Below are 12,446 nucleotides of genomic sequence, written 5' to 3' on the forward strand. Positions count from 1 at the left end.
CCCGCGTCCCCTGCATCGGCAGGCGGACCCTCAACCACTGCGCCACCAGGGAAGCCCGAACGCACATATCTTTATACTCAGACTCCAGCTGCAAGAAGGTCCCACTCCCAAGGGCAACATACTTGCCAAGACAGCCCCATCAGCAGCAGGGGCTGTAGCGTGAGAGGACTGCATTTCTCCAAAGGAAGAGCCTGGGGTCTGGGGGGATGCCACTAGGTGGGTGTCGAGAGAGGTAGGGCTAGGGTTCGTGGAGAGAGAGGAGTTGGAGGAATGGCTGCCATTTTGCAAAACTCAACAGATGCCTACAGCTGGGGGCCAGGCAGAGGGCTTGGAAATAAAGGATTTGGCCTCAGGCTGGGCTCACTGGAGGCTGAGCTGGGACAGACGTGCCCTTGGCTGACCTGGCAGGGATTGCGACCCTCGGAGCCCCATGGGCACAGTCCTGCTAAAAGGGCCTCAGCTGGCCTCCACATTTCCAAGGCCAAGCGCTCTTATGTCAGTCTCTGCCACCCAGACAAGAAAGTACAAGTCCCCTCACCCCCTTTCATCCACGGGAAAGCACGCAGAGGTAAGTCTTACTGTTGTCCAAGTGGTTGGCCTTAATGATCTTCTCTGAATAGTCAGAAATACTGGAGCATTCAATCTAGAAAGGACACAGAGCAAAGGAGGAAGAATCACCGTATGTCCGGGGCCAGCGTAACAGATGGAGGGGCAGAGGTCTGGAGCGGTGCGGTGACCTGCCCACAGCTGCACGGCTATTTCGTGGCAGATGAAAACCTAACCCGCGGCCCTCCCGACTCACGGGCTCTTCCGCTGGTCTGCCTTTGCCCCACCATGGAGGGCCCAGTCTCTGAGCTGGGAGATCTGAGAGGGGCTGGCAGGCCTCCCTCTCCTGGCACAGTCACTGCCCTCCCAGGAGAGGAGGTGGGAGGCAGAGACCCCCAGAGTGGCTGTGAGCCTCCCTGAGGTCATCCTCCCACCCCCAGCCCTCCCTGGTTAAACGGCACGGTCCAGGGCCTCAGGGCGTCTTAAGATCCTTCCCCACCCCACGGGCAGACGCCTGTTAACTCTCATTCCTTCCGCAGTCTCCACCTTTGAAAGAATTGGTTCTTTTGAATCTAGAAGTCTTTCCAGGCTCCCCAAATCTCCTAAGCAAAGGGCCAAGGTATTTGAGAAATTCGCTGACCATGCGCTGAGAGCAGGACCTTGTGGGAACAGCAGACCAAGCACCAGCCTGGGGTTAGGAGGCCTGGGCCAGGCGGGGAGGCCAGGTTGCTGGAAACAGAGGGACAGCTGCCAAGACCTACGGCTGGAGCCCCGCACCTGGAAGAGAAGGACGGGCAGCCCTGCCTTGCCTGGCACAGCCCTGGGCTCCCGTCCGATTCCGGAGCTGAGCTGGGGCCTCAGAGACACCCTGGGAGGGAGGGTGGGGCGTTACAGGGGGTGTACGTCCTGCCCTGAGGCTCTGTGAGCGCCTTGGAAGGGGAGTCGGTCCCTTGGCCAGAAGCTCCCCTCCTGGAGGGGAGGCCCCGTGAAGGAAGGAAGGCTGGCCGGTGGGGAGGGACAGTACCGTGAAGAGCGCCAGACTTGACCTTGGGCGTCCGGGCTGCACCCGTACCCTCAACACGCACCTCAGGTGAGTACATCATAGCTTTCCCAGTCAAGGCTACAACAGAGGTGTCTTGAGACATGTCAGGTGTCCCAGAGACCCCCTCCAGCCAAGGCCCCGGTACCTTCCGGGTCAGGCGTGGAGGAGGATGCTGTTCCTGCCAGGGGCTTAGGGACAGGCACTGATGGGGGGACACGGGGACTTGGAGGGCTCTAGTCAACCGGGAGCCAGGGGCGTCTCAGGACAGGCTGCAGGATGACCGAGCTAATGAAGCCCCACTGAAAGCTCCACGTCAGCCTCCGCGTTGGGCTGTCCTGTGCATGTGCTGTGTGTTGTTTGACTGCAGTGTGCCTTGAATTTTGATCAAGATGAATTCCCATTTTCCAGCCCTAGACCCACTGCATTTTTCAAATGTCAGTCGGAAGCTCAGAGCCCTTCTTTTTCAGTTTCTTCCCAGCTCCGGACCCTCCCAGCCCCCTGTCCTCAGGCTGTGTGCAGCTGCATTGTGGGAGCCTTCCCAGAAGGTCCACCACTACCACCTCTAGCTGGAGAGGCAGCAGCAGCCAGAACAGCAGAATTAAATCTACCAACTTGCCTTTAAAGAACAGAGAAAGAAGACTGTCTTGTTACCACCTGGGGCCCCAACTATACTAATAAATACTGAGCATTTGACTTACGCCAGGCGCCTTTCTAAGCACTTGACTTACGTATTAAAATCACTCACTCCTCACAGTCACCCCGTGGGCAAGGTACTGTAATTATGCCCATTTTATAGATGGGGAAACCGAGGTACAGAAGAGAAATGAATTGTCCAGATCACACTTCTCGGGAGTGGAATAGTGGAGATTCCAGCCACAGCTCACAAGTGTAGCCACCCTGCCCTGCCACCACAGCCCACAGTAGGGCTAAGGACTCTAAGGTAATGATGACACCAAAATGGTTTCAGAAAAGTCAAAAGTCCTCCACAAATGTCAGCTATTCCAGGACAAGGCCAGGAGCAATGCCCAGGTGACAGGGAGCCCGGGAGCTTGCCCACCTCCTGAGAGCTATGTCTAACTTCCGCCTGGAGGGTGTGACCCCAGCAAGGAAGCGTCCCCGCAGAGGCCAGTGGAGGGAGTGGCATGCTCACCCCAAACACCTTCTTGGCCCCTGCTTTGGCAGCAAACATGGAGAGGATCCCAGTGCCGCTCCCCACGTCCAGTACGACCTTGTCCTTGAACACGTGCTTGTTGTGATACATGGAATTCCGGTAAGTGAGCGTCCGCACCTCGTCCTTCAGCATCTCCTGTATGGAAGGAAAGATAGAGCTGACGTATTCAGGGCACCTGGGCGCATACCTGCCAGGTCATGGGCCCAGGGCTGTCCCGACAAATTCCTCAGGGACCTCAGTTCTGTCATGAGGCAGAGCCACGGAAGAGTACAGCTGCGCCAGGAGCTCCCCGCATCAGTACACACAACGTCCTAAAACTCTGCCCCTTACAAGGCGAAAGAGCGTCTTGGGCCATTAAAGGAGAAACTCCCGTCCAGACCTGGGAAAGCTCCAACTTAACAAAAACCCAAAGAAAGGAGCACTACAAACACAGCGTGAGAGATTTAAGTTAGACCTGAAGCAGAACTTCCTGCCATCGTGAGAGAATTGTCGTGAAACAGGTTATTAAAGGAGGCTGTGTGTGTGTGTGTGTGTGTGTGTGTGTGTGTACTTTTTCTATTTGCTTGGGTTTTTTTTGTTTTGGGGGAGTACTTGGGCCTCTCACTGGGCGGTGAACGCGGGGGGCTCCCAAACACATGGCACCCACTCCATGTCAGCTTCAATGCCGGGGCTGGCATTGCCTGTTCTGGCAGCCAGAGAGGAGGTGCAAGAGGTTGATAAGAGGGAGGCAACAGCCTGGGTCTGCATCCTGGATCTGATGCTGCCTGGCTGTGTGGTTTCAGGCAGGTTACTTATCCTCTCTGTGCCTCCCTGAAGGGGACTGCAGTGTCCATTTCAGAGTGTCATTAAGAGCATCACAGGAGGGGACTTCCCTGATGGCACAGTGGTTAAGAATCTGCCTGCCAATGCAGGGGACACGGGTTCGAGCCCTGGTCCGGGAAGATCCTACATGCCGCGAAGCAACTAGGCCCGTGCACCACAACTACTGAGCCTACGCTCTAGAGCCCTCAAGCCACAACTACTGAGCCCACTTGCCACAACTACTGAAGCCCGCGTGCTAGAACCCATGCTCTGCAACAAGAAAAGCCACCTCGATGAGAAGCCCGCGCACCGCAATGAAGAATAGCCCCCGTTCGCCGCAACTAGAGAAAGCCCGCACGTAGCAACGAAGACCCAACGCAGCCAAAAATAAATAAATAAATAAAAAATTTTTTAAAAAGCTATAAATTTCCCTCTAAAGATTGCTTTAACTGCATTCCACAAATTCTCATATGTTGTATGTCTCAGTCACTTCAGTTGCTATAACAAATTACCATAGAGTGGGTGACTTAAACATGTATGTCTCACAGTTCTGGAGAATGGGAAGTCCAAGATCAAGGTGCCAGCAGATCCAGTGTCTGGTGAGGACTTACTTCCTGGTTTGCCTTCTCCTTGTATCCTCACATGATGGAGAGCAGAGCAAGGAAGCAAGGCCTCTTATAAGGGCATTAATGCCATTCACAAAGGCTCCACCCTCATGACCTAATTACCTCCCCAAAGCCTCACCTTCTAACACCATCACATGGGGAGTTAGGATTTCAACACATGAGTCTTGGTGGGGGCGGGGGGAGGGACACACAAACATCAGATCCATAGCACTGTGCTTTCGCTATCATTCAGTTGAGAATATTTTCTAATTTCTCTTGTGATTTCTGACCCCGTTCTCAGTTGTTGCCTCATTTCCAAATATTTGGAGATGTTCTAGATAATTTACTGTTTACTGGTTTCTAAATTAATTCCATTATGACCAAAAAAGCATACTCTCCATGATTTTAGTCTTTTGAAACTTAATTGAGATGTGTTTATGGGCCAGCATATGATCTATCTTAGTGAATGTTTCCATGTGCACTTAAAAAGAATGTATATTCTGTACTCTGGGGATGCAATGTTGTATAAATGCCTACTACGTTGGGTTGTTTGGTGGTGGTGTTCAGATTTTCTACATCCTTACTGTTTGTGTGTGTGTGTGTATCTGTTCTATCAATCACCAAGAAAGACGTGTTCAAAAATCTTCAACAGGGGGATGTATTTTTCTCCCTCTAGCTCTGGAGATGTTGCTTCATGGTTTTGAAGCTCTGTGCACACATGTGTGATGGCTTTGTAATCAGTCACCTTACCAGGTGGAGCTATATTTCCCAGAATTGTCTTTCTACTATGTCTCCAGTCAAGGTGGCTCATGAGGGAGATTCCCACGAGATTCAGAAGATACAAAGGAAGCAGGAAGCATTTTGTAGTTCACGTTTGTCACTGCTGATGGGTTGATCCACCTTGTTGGCATGAAGCAGCAGCTGGGCTTACAATTGCTCTACCTTTGCCTTCATCTTCTCTGACTCCTGAGCCAGGTGTGTGTGTGTGTGTTTAGCTCCAAGGTGAAACACTCCAGCCTCTATAGGATATGCTCCCCACCAAGGTCAAAGGCAATAGAATGATGTGTGTTTCAGCCCGTCCTCATAGGGTTCAAGCTTGTGCTTAGGAGTTGTAGCTACTCCTGATCTCCCCTTATTTTGCATTCATAGTCCTTTCCTGGTTACCTACCCTGTAACCTACCTACTTCAAGCTTCAGCATCAGACATGGAGACAACAGCCTTACACAATTGCATGAGCCAATTCCCTGCAATCCTGAACGTGAATTTACACATATGCTTCCATGGTTGAGCCCTGACCGATACAAAATTTCGTACCAAGAATAGCTCCTATGGAGCAGAATCTAAGAATGGGTTCTCTGAATTGGTTCTGAGTTTTCTGGAATTGGTTTTCTGATCTGATTAGATTTAAAGGCACTAAGAAGCCTATTGCCATTGGTGAAGAGGGCACTGGTGAGTTACCCAAGTTTTAGCCTTAGACACGGGTGACAAAGTTCCTACATAAGGCAAGACTCCGGATGACCAAGCATTTGCCACCTTAGAACATTTTAGTCAAAGTAAGGAATGTAATGGGGTGGATTTGTTGGTTGGGTATTGCTAATTGTGCTAGAACACTTAGAAAAAGAAAATGATGAGCTCAGGGATTTAAATTCCCAGCTCAAGGTCTTCATACAGCACCTGAGAACTTCTATGACTTCTGGGGAAAAAAAGAAAAGAAAAGGAAGAAAAGAAAAGAAAGGAACACAAACCTTATTTTCTTGCAGGGTCAAGATTTCTGAAAACCAAAGCCAAAGTCTAATCCTGCCTGAATTACAACACAAATTGAATTCCCATCCTTGCAAGGCCTCTTTTGTTAAAGTTGAGTCATCTGTTGGGAAAGAATGGGGTCCTGACAATTGGAATGGGAGCATACAGGCAGATTCTGATGAAGCTGGGACCTCGAGTCCCTAAATTACCGTATTCTCTGGGGTAGAAACACCTTCTACTCCTGCCCAAGAAAGCTCATTTTCCTTTTCCTGAAGAGTAGTACTGGTGTCCTTTGAGGTAGTTGCTTGCCAGGTAATGTTAATACTCCTCAGGACCCATCCCCACCAACCCTATAATTGGATTTGACTCCATGCAGACCCCAAAGAACAAGGCACAAAGAGTGACCCATGAGGAGGTGTGATACACACCAAGAGAACTGCATGAGACTTCTAACACATAGATTAAAATATAGGGAATAGATGTGGGGATGTATAGTAAGGGTGAGGGATCAAGATGGAGGGGACATAAAGTTGGATTGAGCCAAGTCTATTGACATAGGTCCACTAAGCAAAGATTGTGGATTCACTGTTTCGCGTCCAGGGGCTTGGAATGCCTCTAACAGTTGGTATGGTTGATTGACTGAAACATGGACCAAAAGTTAGTCTACACTAAATGAAGTGGAAATGCCAGAACTTCCTTGATCCGCTGAAGAGGAAGGTATCCAAAGACTTCAGGAGACTCTGGAATGTTAAAATGCATCTGTCACATGAGACTCGCTCACCAACGCCAGAGAACAGACCTCTCACCGCAGCTGTGAGGAAGATTATGAGGGAAGTCCAGTAGCCTTGAAGAGCTCTGTGTGCCCTTCTCTACAGATCAGAGATTACACTGGGAACTGAGATTCCTAGTTGCCATGGGAACAATATCCAGCTAGGATCCTGGGGTATCGGGGGCCAAACTGTAGTGTGTAATCGCCAAAGATGAGGTGGGCATGGTTACTGTAAAGGAGAAGAGAGCCAAAGCAGTATTCAGGATAGTCTGGCTCACCAAGACCTGCGGTGCTGGCCAGTTCATTAAAGTACCTCTAGAAAATAAACAGTGGAAAACACACTAAATTCTTACTTGATCTGTTTAAGCAGAAAAGTTATAGGTCTCATGAATGGAAGTCAGGCTTGAATCACCAAAACAGGGAGTCATGGCCCCTCAGTGGATTCCCAGACCTGAGCCAATTTATAGATGTAGGAGCCCTTAAATGAAGGGGAGGCCATGCCACATGAGGAGAAACCCTGTTATGTTGACAAAAATGTGCTGTTAATCTTTCTCCAAGTCTTCCCCAAGATGACCCGCAGGCATTTACCAGCATGTAAAGGAAAATAAACAGATTTTTGAGGATAATTGGACACTGGCTCTGAACTATTGGAACACTAGCTCCATGAGATCCATTAATCCAGGAGACTAATTCCAGGAAACCCACATCCACATCCAATTTGCCGATGTGGCCTGTGCAGAAGAGAGACGGAGCTTGGAGAATGGCTACGGATCATCATAAACGTAATCAGGTGGTGACTACAATTGCAGAGGCTGTTTCAGATGTGGATTCATTGTTTGAGCAAATCAATCCAGAGAGTTGCTGGGGTTTTGCTTTTTTGTTTGTTTGTTTTGTCAATTTTAGACATTTATCCATCTATATTTCTTCAAACATTTTTTTCTGTCCCATTCTTTCCCTTCTCCTCTGGAATTCCAATTACTCACATCTTTTACCACTTAATTCTGTCCCCAAAGTCACTGAGGCTCTGTTCACTTGTCAATTTTTTTCTCTCTATTCTTCAGTTTCAATGGTTTCTCTTTCCCTGTCCTCGTGGTCATAGATATTTTCTTCTATGTATCCTATCTGTTATTAATCCCATCAAGCGAATATTTGGTTTAGCTATTGTATTTTTCAGTTGTAGGACTTCAATTTCACCTATTATATCCATCTCCTCCTGGAAATTTTTTAAAATCGTATTTATTATAGTTATTTACAAATCTTTATTTAATCATTCCAACACCTGGGCTGTCTATAGATCTGTTTCTATTGACTGATTTTTCCCTTGACTATGAACCAAATTCTCTTGTTTCTTCACAGGTCTTATCATTTTTATTTTATGCCACAGATGGTGTCCAAGGATCCATAGTAGTGAAGTTAGTTTGTTGTTGTTGTTTTTCCAGGAGGGAATAGCCTTTCTTTTGTTAGGCAGGTAGAATGATGGGCTGGTCCGTTCAATCCAATCAGGGGCTGAGCAGGTTTAGGAGTTGAGTAGGTTGGGATGCGGGACTTTAATTCCTGTATCAGGGCCTGGGGCTCCACAGGGGCTAAAAACATTTGCGTTTGCTTTTCAGCCCAGCACTGCCTCCTGTGTTGCCCCAAGGCTTATATCTTTGGTCATATTAGAAACCGAATAAGGTGAGGGTTTGGTTAAAGTGAGCTCAAGCCTCTCCCTCCAGAAGCTCTCTGGAACCAAACGCTGCAAGACTGCTCAACATCAAAAGGACAAGGCCTCAGAACTGTGAGACCACAAGACTGCAAGACGGTATCCCTAGAACCAGGCACGGGGCACGGTGTGAAATTGGTTCTCTGTAACGACAGAGCCCAACTCCTGCACACGAATCATAGCTCCAAAGTTTTTGAGCTCTCCGGCCAGCCCAGAACATCATTTAGCATTCCGTGTCTCAATCTCTTCATCTGGAGAATGGGGTAAAAAGAGCAGCTATTTCACAGGGCTGTTGTGATGACTAAATAGGTGGAGTTAGTGTTACAAAAGTGCTAGCTCTTGCTCTTTGTGAAAACTGTGACCTTTTCATCTCTGTGAAGAAATTGTTGAGGGTGAGTAAGGAACGGAGGCAGAATAACGACAAAGGCTCAGAAATCTCTCAATCATACTCGTAGTTCAAAGTTCTCACTGCCTTTCCTGATGGAATTAGGTTGGCCCAGTAACTCTGCAGGTCCTGTTGCTGCTAAAAGGGATCCCCCCAAGGGCCCCCCTTTAATTCATTATCTTTCATCACTTCTTCGGCCCCCCTTTCCCTTCTTTAAGGCTCCAGACCACAGGAGTTCATTCCGAAGGCACAAGTTCTGGGGGCGGGGGAGAAGCTGTGACTTAGCCAGGCTTCCCCTACTCACCCTGTTCAAAGAAACAGCTGTCTCTCCCCACCCTTCCTGTACCCCTGCTTTAATCACCCCTGAAGGAGAACAGCCCAAAGACGTCTCCAGACATTCAGCCAAGAGCATGCCACTCTTCAGTGAAAACAATTCCCACCCCCAGCTGTGGGTGACTTTATCTGCTGCCCACTGAACACATGGCAGCACATTGACTAACTGCTGGGAAATGAGGCCCTGAAGAATCTATTTCAAAAAGAACCTGCAGTAAGATTGTGAAAAGAAGATAGCTGGCCGGGAGTGGGCTCAGCGCCCAGGGTTGGGGGGCTGGGAACAGGGCCCCACTGGGGTGGATTCTTCTGGCAGCTGAGGCCCCATGTCCAAGGCCGACTGTTCAAGATGCTGAGAATTCAGAGCTAGGATCTCAGAGGTCACGGGGCTGGGCCGCTCCCTTCTGTGCACAAGGACACATCTGTCACATCTGCTCCTGCTCAGGACTCCTTTCTTTTCACAGAGGCCCTGGTCCGGAATGCACAGGCCCCTGACCTCCGGAGGCTGAGCATGGAGTCGTCTCAGGAGAGGCCATGGGATGCAAGAAGAGAGGTGTCCAGAAGCACCTCCTGCTGTGCTCTCCAGCTCCCTGTACTGTCCCCCTGCCACTCGGCACTTCTTGCCTGCACCATGTTTCCCAAACACTCACTGATCACTGTTAATCAGCGAGCTGGCAGTGCCGCTGCCCGCCCGTGTGAGCATCTTGTTAATGACGGGAAGAGGCTGCCAAATGGCCAGCCCGGCTCCGGATGGGATGGCGAGACGTGGGTCTTGTCCAGACTGTGGAAGCAAAGGCATCGCCACGAGCCGTCTGGCATGCAAAGGAGATCCCTTGTGTTTGACAACGAGAAATGAACAGGCCCTGTCTGCAGAGAACGACGGTAGGAGGCCATCTACCTGCCCTCACCTCCTTTTAGAGCAGATGATCGTGGAGACCAAACAGGCCGGAGGGGAAGCTCAGGGATGAAGGGAGGCCAGCTAGCTGCCCCAGCGTTAAAGACCTACGCATTTCCCCAGGAGCCAGGATCTGGGCCTGGCCCCCAGCAGCAGCAAGAAGGATTTAAGCTGGGTGATCAGAAATACTTCCCAACGTGAAGGGCTTCTGCTAAGACTATTCTCGGACAGGTTACTAAGGAGAGAAATGAGATGGTGACCTGCAGATCCTTCACTCCAAGTTCATTAGCTCAGTCTGCACTGTGTTTGTGTATGTGTAGGAACAGGTCTGATCTTTCTAGCAATACATGAAATGGAGGGAGCCCGGTACATACTATATGTATCTGGTGACCCTGGGTGTCTTCTCCCAGTGGAGATCGGAAGCCCGGCCTTCATGGGGACCAGGCAGCACCTGAGTGATGAGATGAGCCGCTGTTTCATCAAACCCAGACAAATCAGACAATGTGCGGAGTGCCGGGGAACGCTGTCCTGAAGGAATCATAGAGATATAACAGCACCGGAGGGCACATCCTAGGTGCCTACATGTATTGCAGGGAGGGGTGGGAGGAATCAATGGGAGGAGGCTCTGCGGGGCTGGGGCCTGAGGACGGGAGGGCGGATGGGAGGGGCACACCGCCTTCGGCGGGTCCCTAATGGGGGTCCAGGCAGGCCCAAGGGGGGCATTTTAGGGTCCCTGGAACTGCTGTCTCTTCCACCGCTCTGAGACAGGTGCCCAAGGACACAGGACTGTCCTTTAATTAGAGGCAGGGTCCTGAGCAGGGAAGCTCTTGAAAGCACCCTTCCTGCCTCCCAGACCTTCTCACCGCTCAGGCCTAGGACTGGGCTCCGTGCACCATCGCATCCCCACCCCAGTGGAAGCCACCAAAAGCTGCAGCCTCAGCTGCCCAGGCCCCCCTGGGCCAGGACCCCAGAACTAAACACAGGGCCCAGCCCCTCCCCTGCAGGCCCCAGGCCTAATTAATGCTCTGACGGGGAGAGCAAGTCCTCAGGGGCCAAACCCCTCCACCCTCTACCTCCATGGGAAATTGCAAAAGGACCAGCAGGAACAAAGCCAAAGTTTCCGGAAAGAAAGAAAGGCTGTATGGCCTGGAAATTAGGAAATGAAGCCCCGGGTCCCCGAAACGTGAAGGTTTCATTTCTAGCTCTGCGTGTATCAGCTCGTGACCTTGCACGGAAAGGAACCAGCAAAGATGAATGAAGGTTGATAAGATTCGTAAGGTCTTATATCCTCATCTGTGAAATGGGGACAAATAATACTACCAACCTCACAGGGTTGACCTCAGGAATAAATGAGCCAGTAACATAAAATGCTGGGAGCAATACCTAGTGTGGAGCAGGCACTCAAAAACTTGTTGCCTATTACTTAGTAAACACGCTTCTGGCAATGCCGCATCACCGTTTGGATACAGGAAGGGTTTACAGAAGCATCTAATTGAAAGGGAGCTTTGAGACTTATTTTCAAGAAGCATTTGCATAGCAAGCAAGTCCTTGTTCCTTTCTCGATGTCTTCACACTGTAAGGGGGTAACAGAAATCCCTTCTTCATAGAGCTCTTGGGAAATCAATGAAATGACACATATAATGTACTCAGAAGAGTGGCCAGCCCTGAGCAAGCACTCAGCTCACGTCAGTTGTTTATTTGGGGTGAGAAAGTGCTGGAGATGGTGGGGAGGGAGGGAAAAATACTGTTGTGGCCCCCGCTGCAGCCAGGAAGCCTCTAGTTGGGAAGCTCTGTTCTGTTCTGCAGCTAACATCAATCTTCCCTGCTCTGGACGAAGACAGCATTTAGACATTAGAATTTCCTGAGAATCCATCAGGGAGTCAGACAGAGCCAGGTTTCCAAGGAAGCCTGCTGATTCTTCCCTGGAAGTGCTCATTGGTCCAGGATGAACCTGAGGGCTCGTGCCTGACTGAGGACTGGACATCATGATGCCAGAAGGTCATTGTGGCCTTGGGACGCTAGCTGCAAAGCACCCGAGCTCCTGTAGCAAAGGACCAAGGACGTCCGGTCCTCCCGGACCTCCCAGGCTCAGGGTCAGGAAGAGGCGAGGGTGCTGGACCGTAAAACAAGGACCACGGAAGCACCCCTGGTTCTCAGCCGAGGAACACCCAAACACATGTTTTCACTTGCTCACCTGCTCCAGGTCTGGCCCTGACCCCCCGCCTGTGGGTCCCCCAGGGATGGAGACAGGGCCAGGGCCCTCGAGCGTTGGGGAGAACTCCCTTAATGACAACAGAGACCTGCACACATGATGCTGTCCAAGGAAACGGGGCGGCCACAGCGGAACCGAGGTTGCCCCGCTTGGCCACCACTCAGGATGCTTTACCTCGTGGATCCCAAAGTGGGCGTAGGAGTCAAAGTAATAGTCCCTCGAGGTCATCTCCTCCGGGTTCAGCA

General features: G+C 50.5%; 1 protein-coding gene across 1 annotated transcript in view; it reads right to left on the reverse strand.

Moving 5' to 3' along the window:
• Window positions 1-12,446, reverse strand: part of PRMT8 (protein arginine methyltransferase 8) — an 81,832-nt gene that overhangs the window by 35,738 nt on the left and 33,648 nt on the right. The window contains exons 3-5 of the mRNA XM_007469450.1: window positions 12,376-12,446; window positions 2,739-2,894; window positions 580-643 (exon numbers count right to left, since the gene is read on the reverse strand). Coding sequence (XP_007469512.1) covers window positions 580-643; window positions 2,739-2,894; window positions 12,376-12,446 — 291 coding nt within the window. The remainder of the gene's footprint in view (window positions 1-579; window positions 644-2,738; window positions 2,895-12,375) is intronic.

Source organism: Lipotes vexillifer, unplaced genomic scaffold (assembly GCF_000442215.2).
Source record: "Lipotes vexillifer unplaced genomic scaffold, Lipotes_vexillifer_v1.1 scaffold395, whole genome shotgun sequence".
Classification (NCBI taxonomy): Eukaryota; Metazoa; Chordata; class Mammalia; order Artiodactyla; family Lipotidae; genus Lipotes; species Lipotes vexillifer.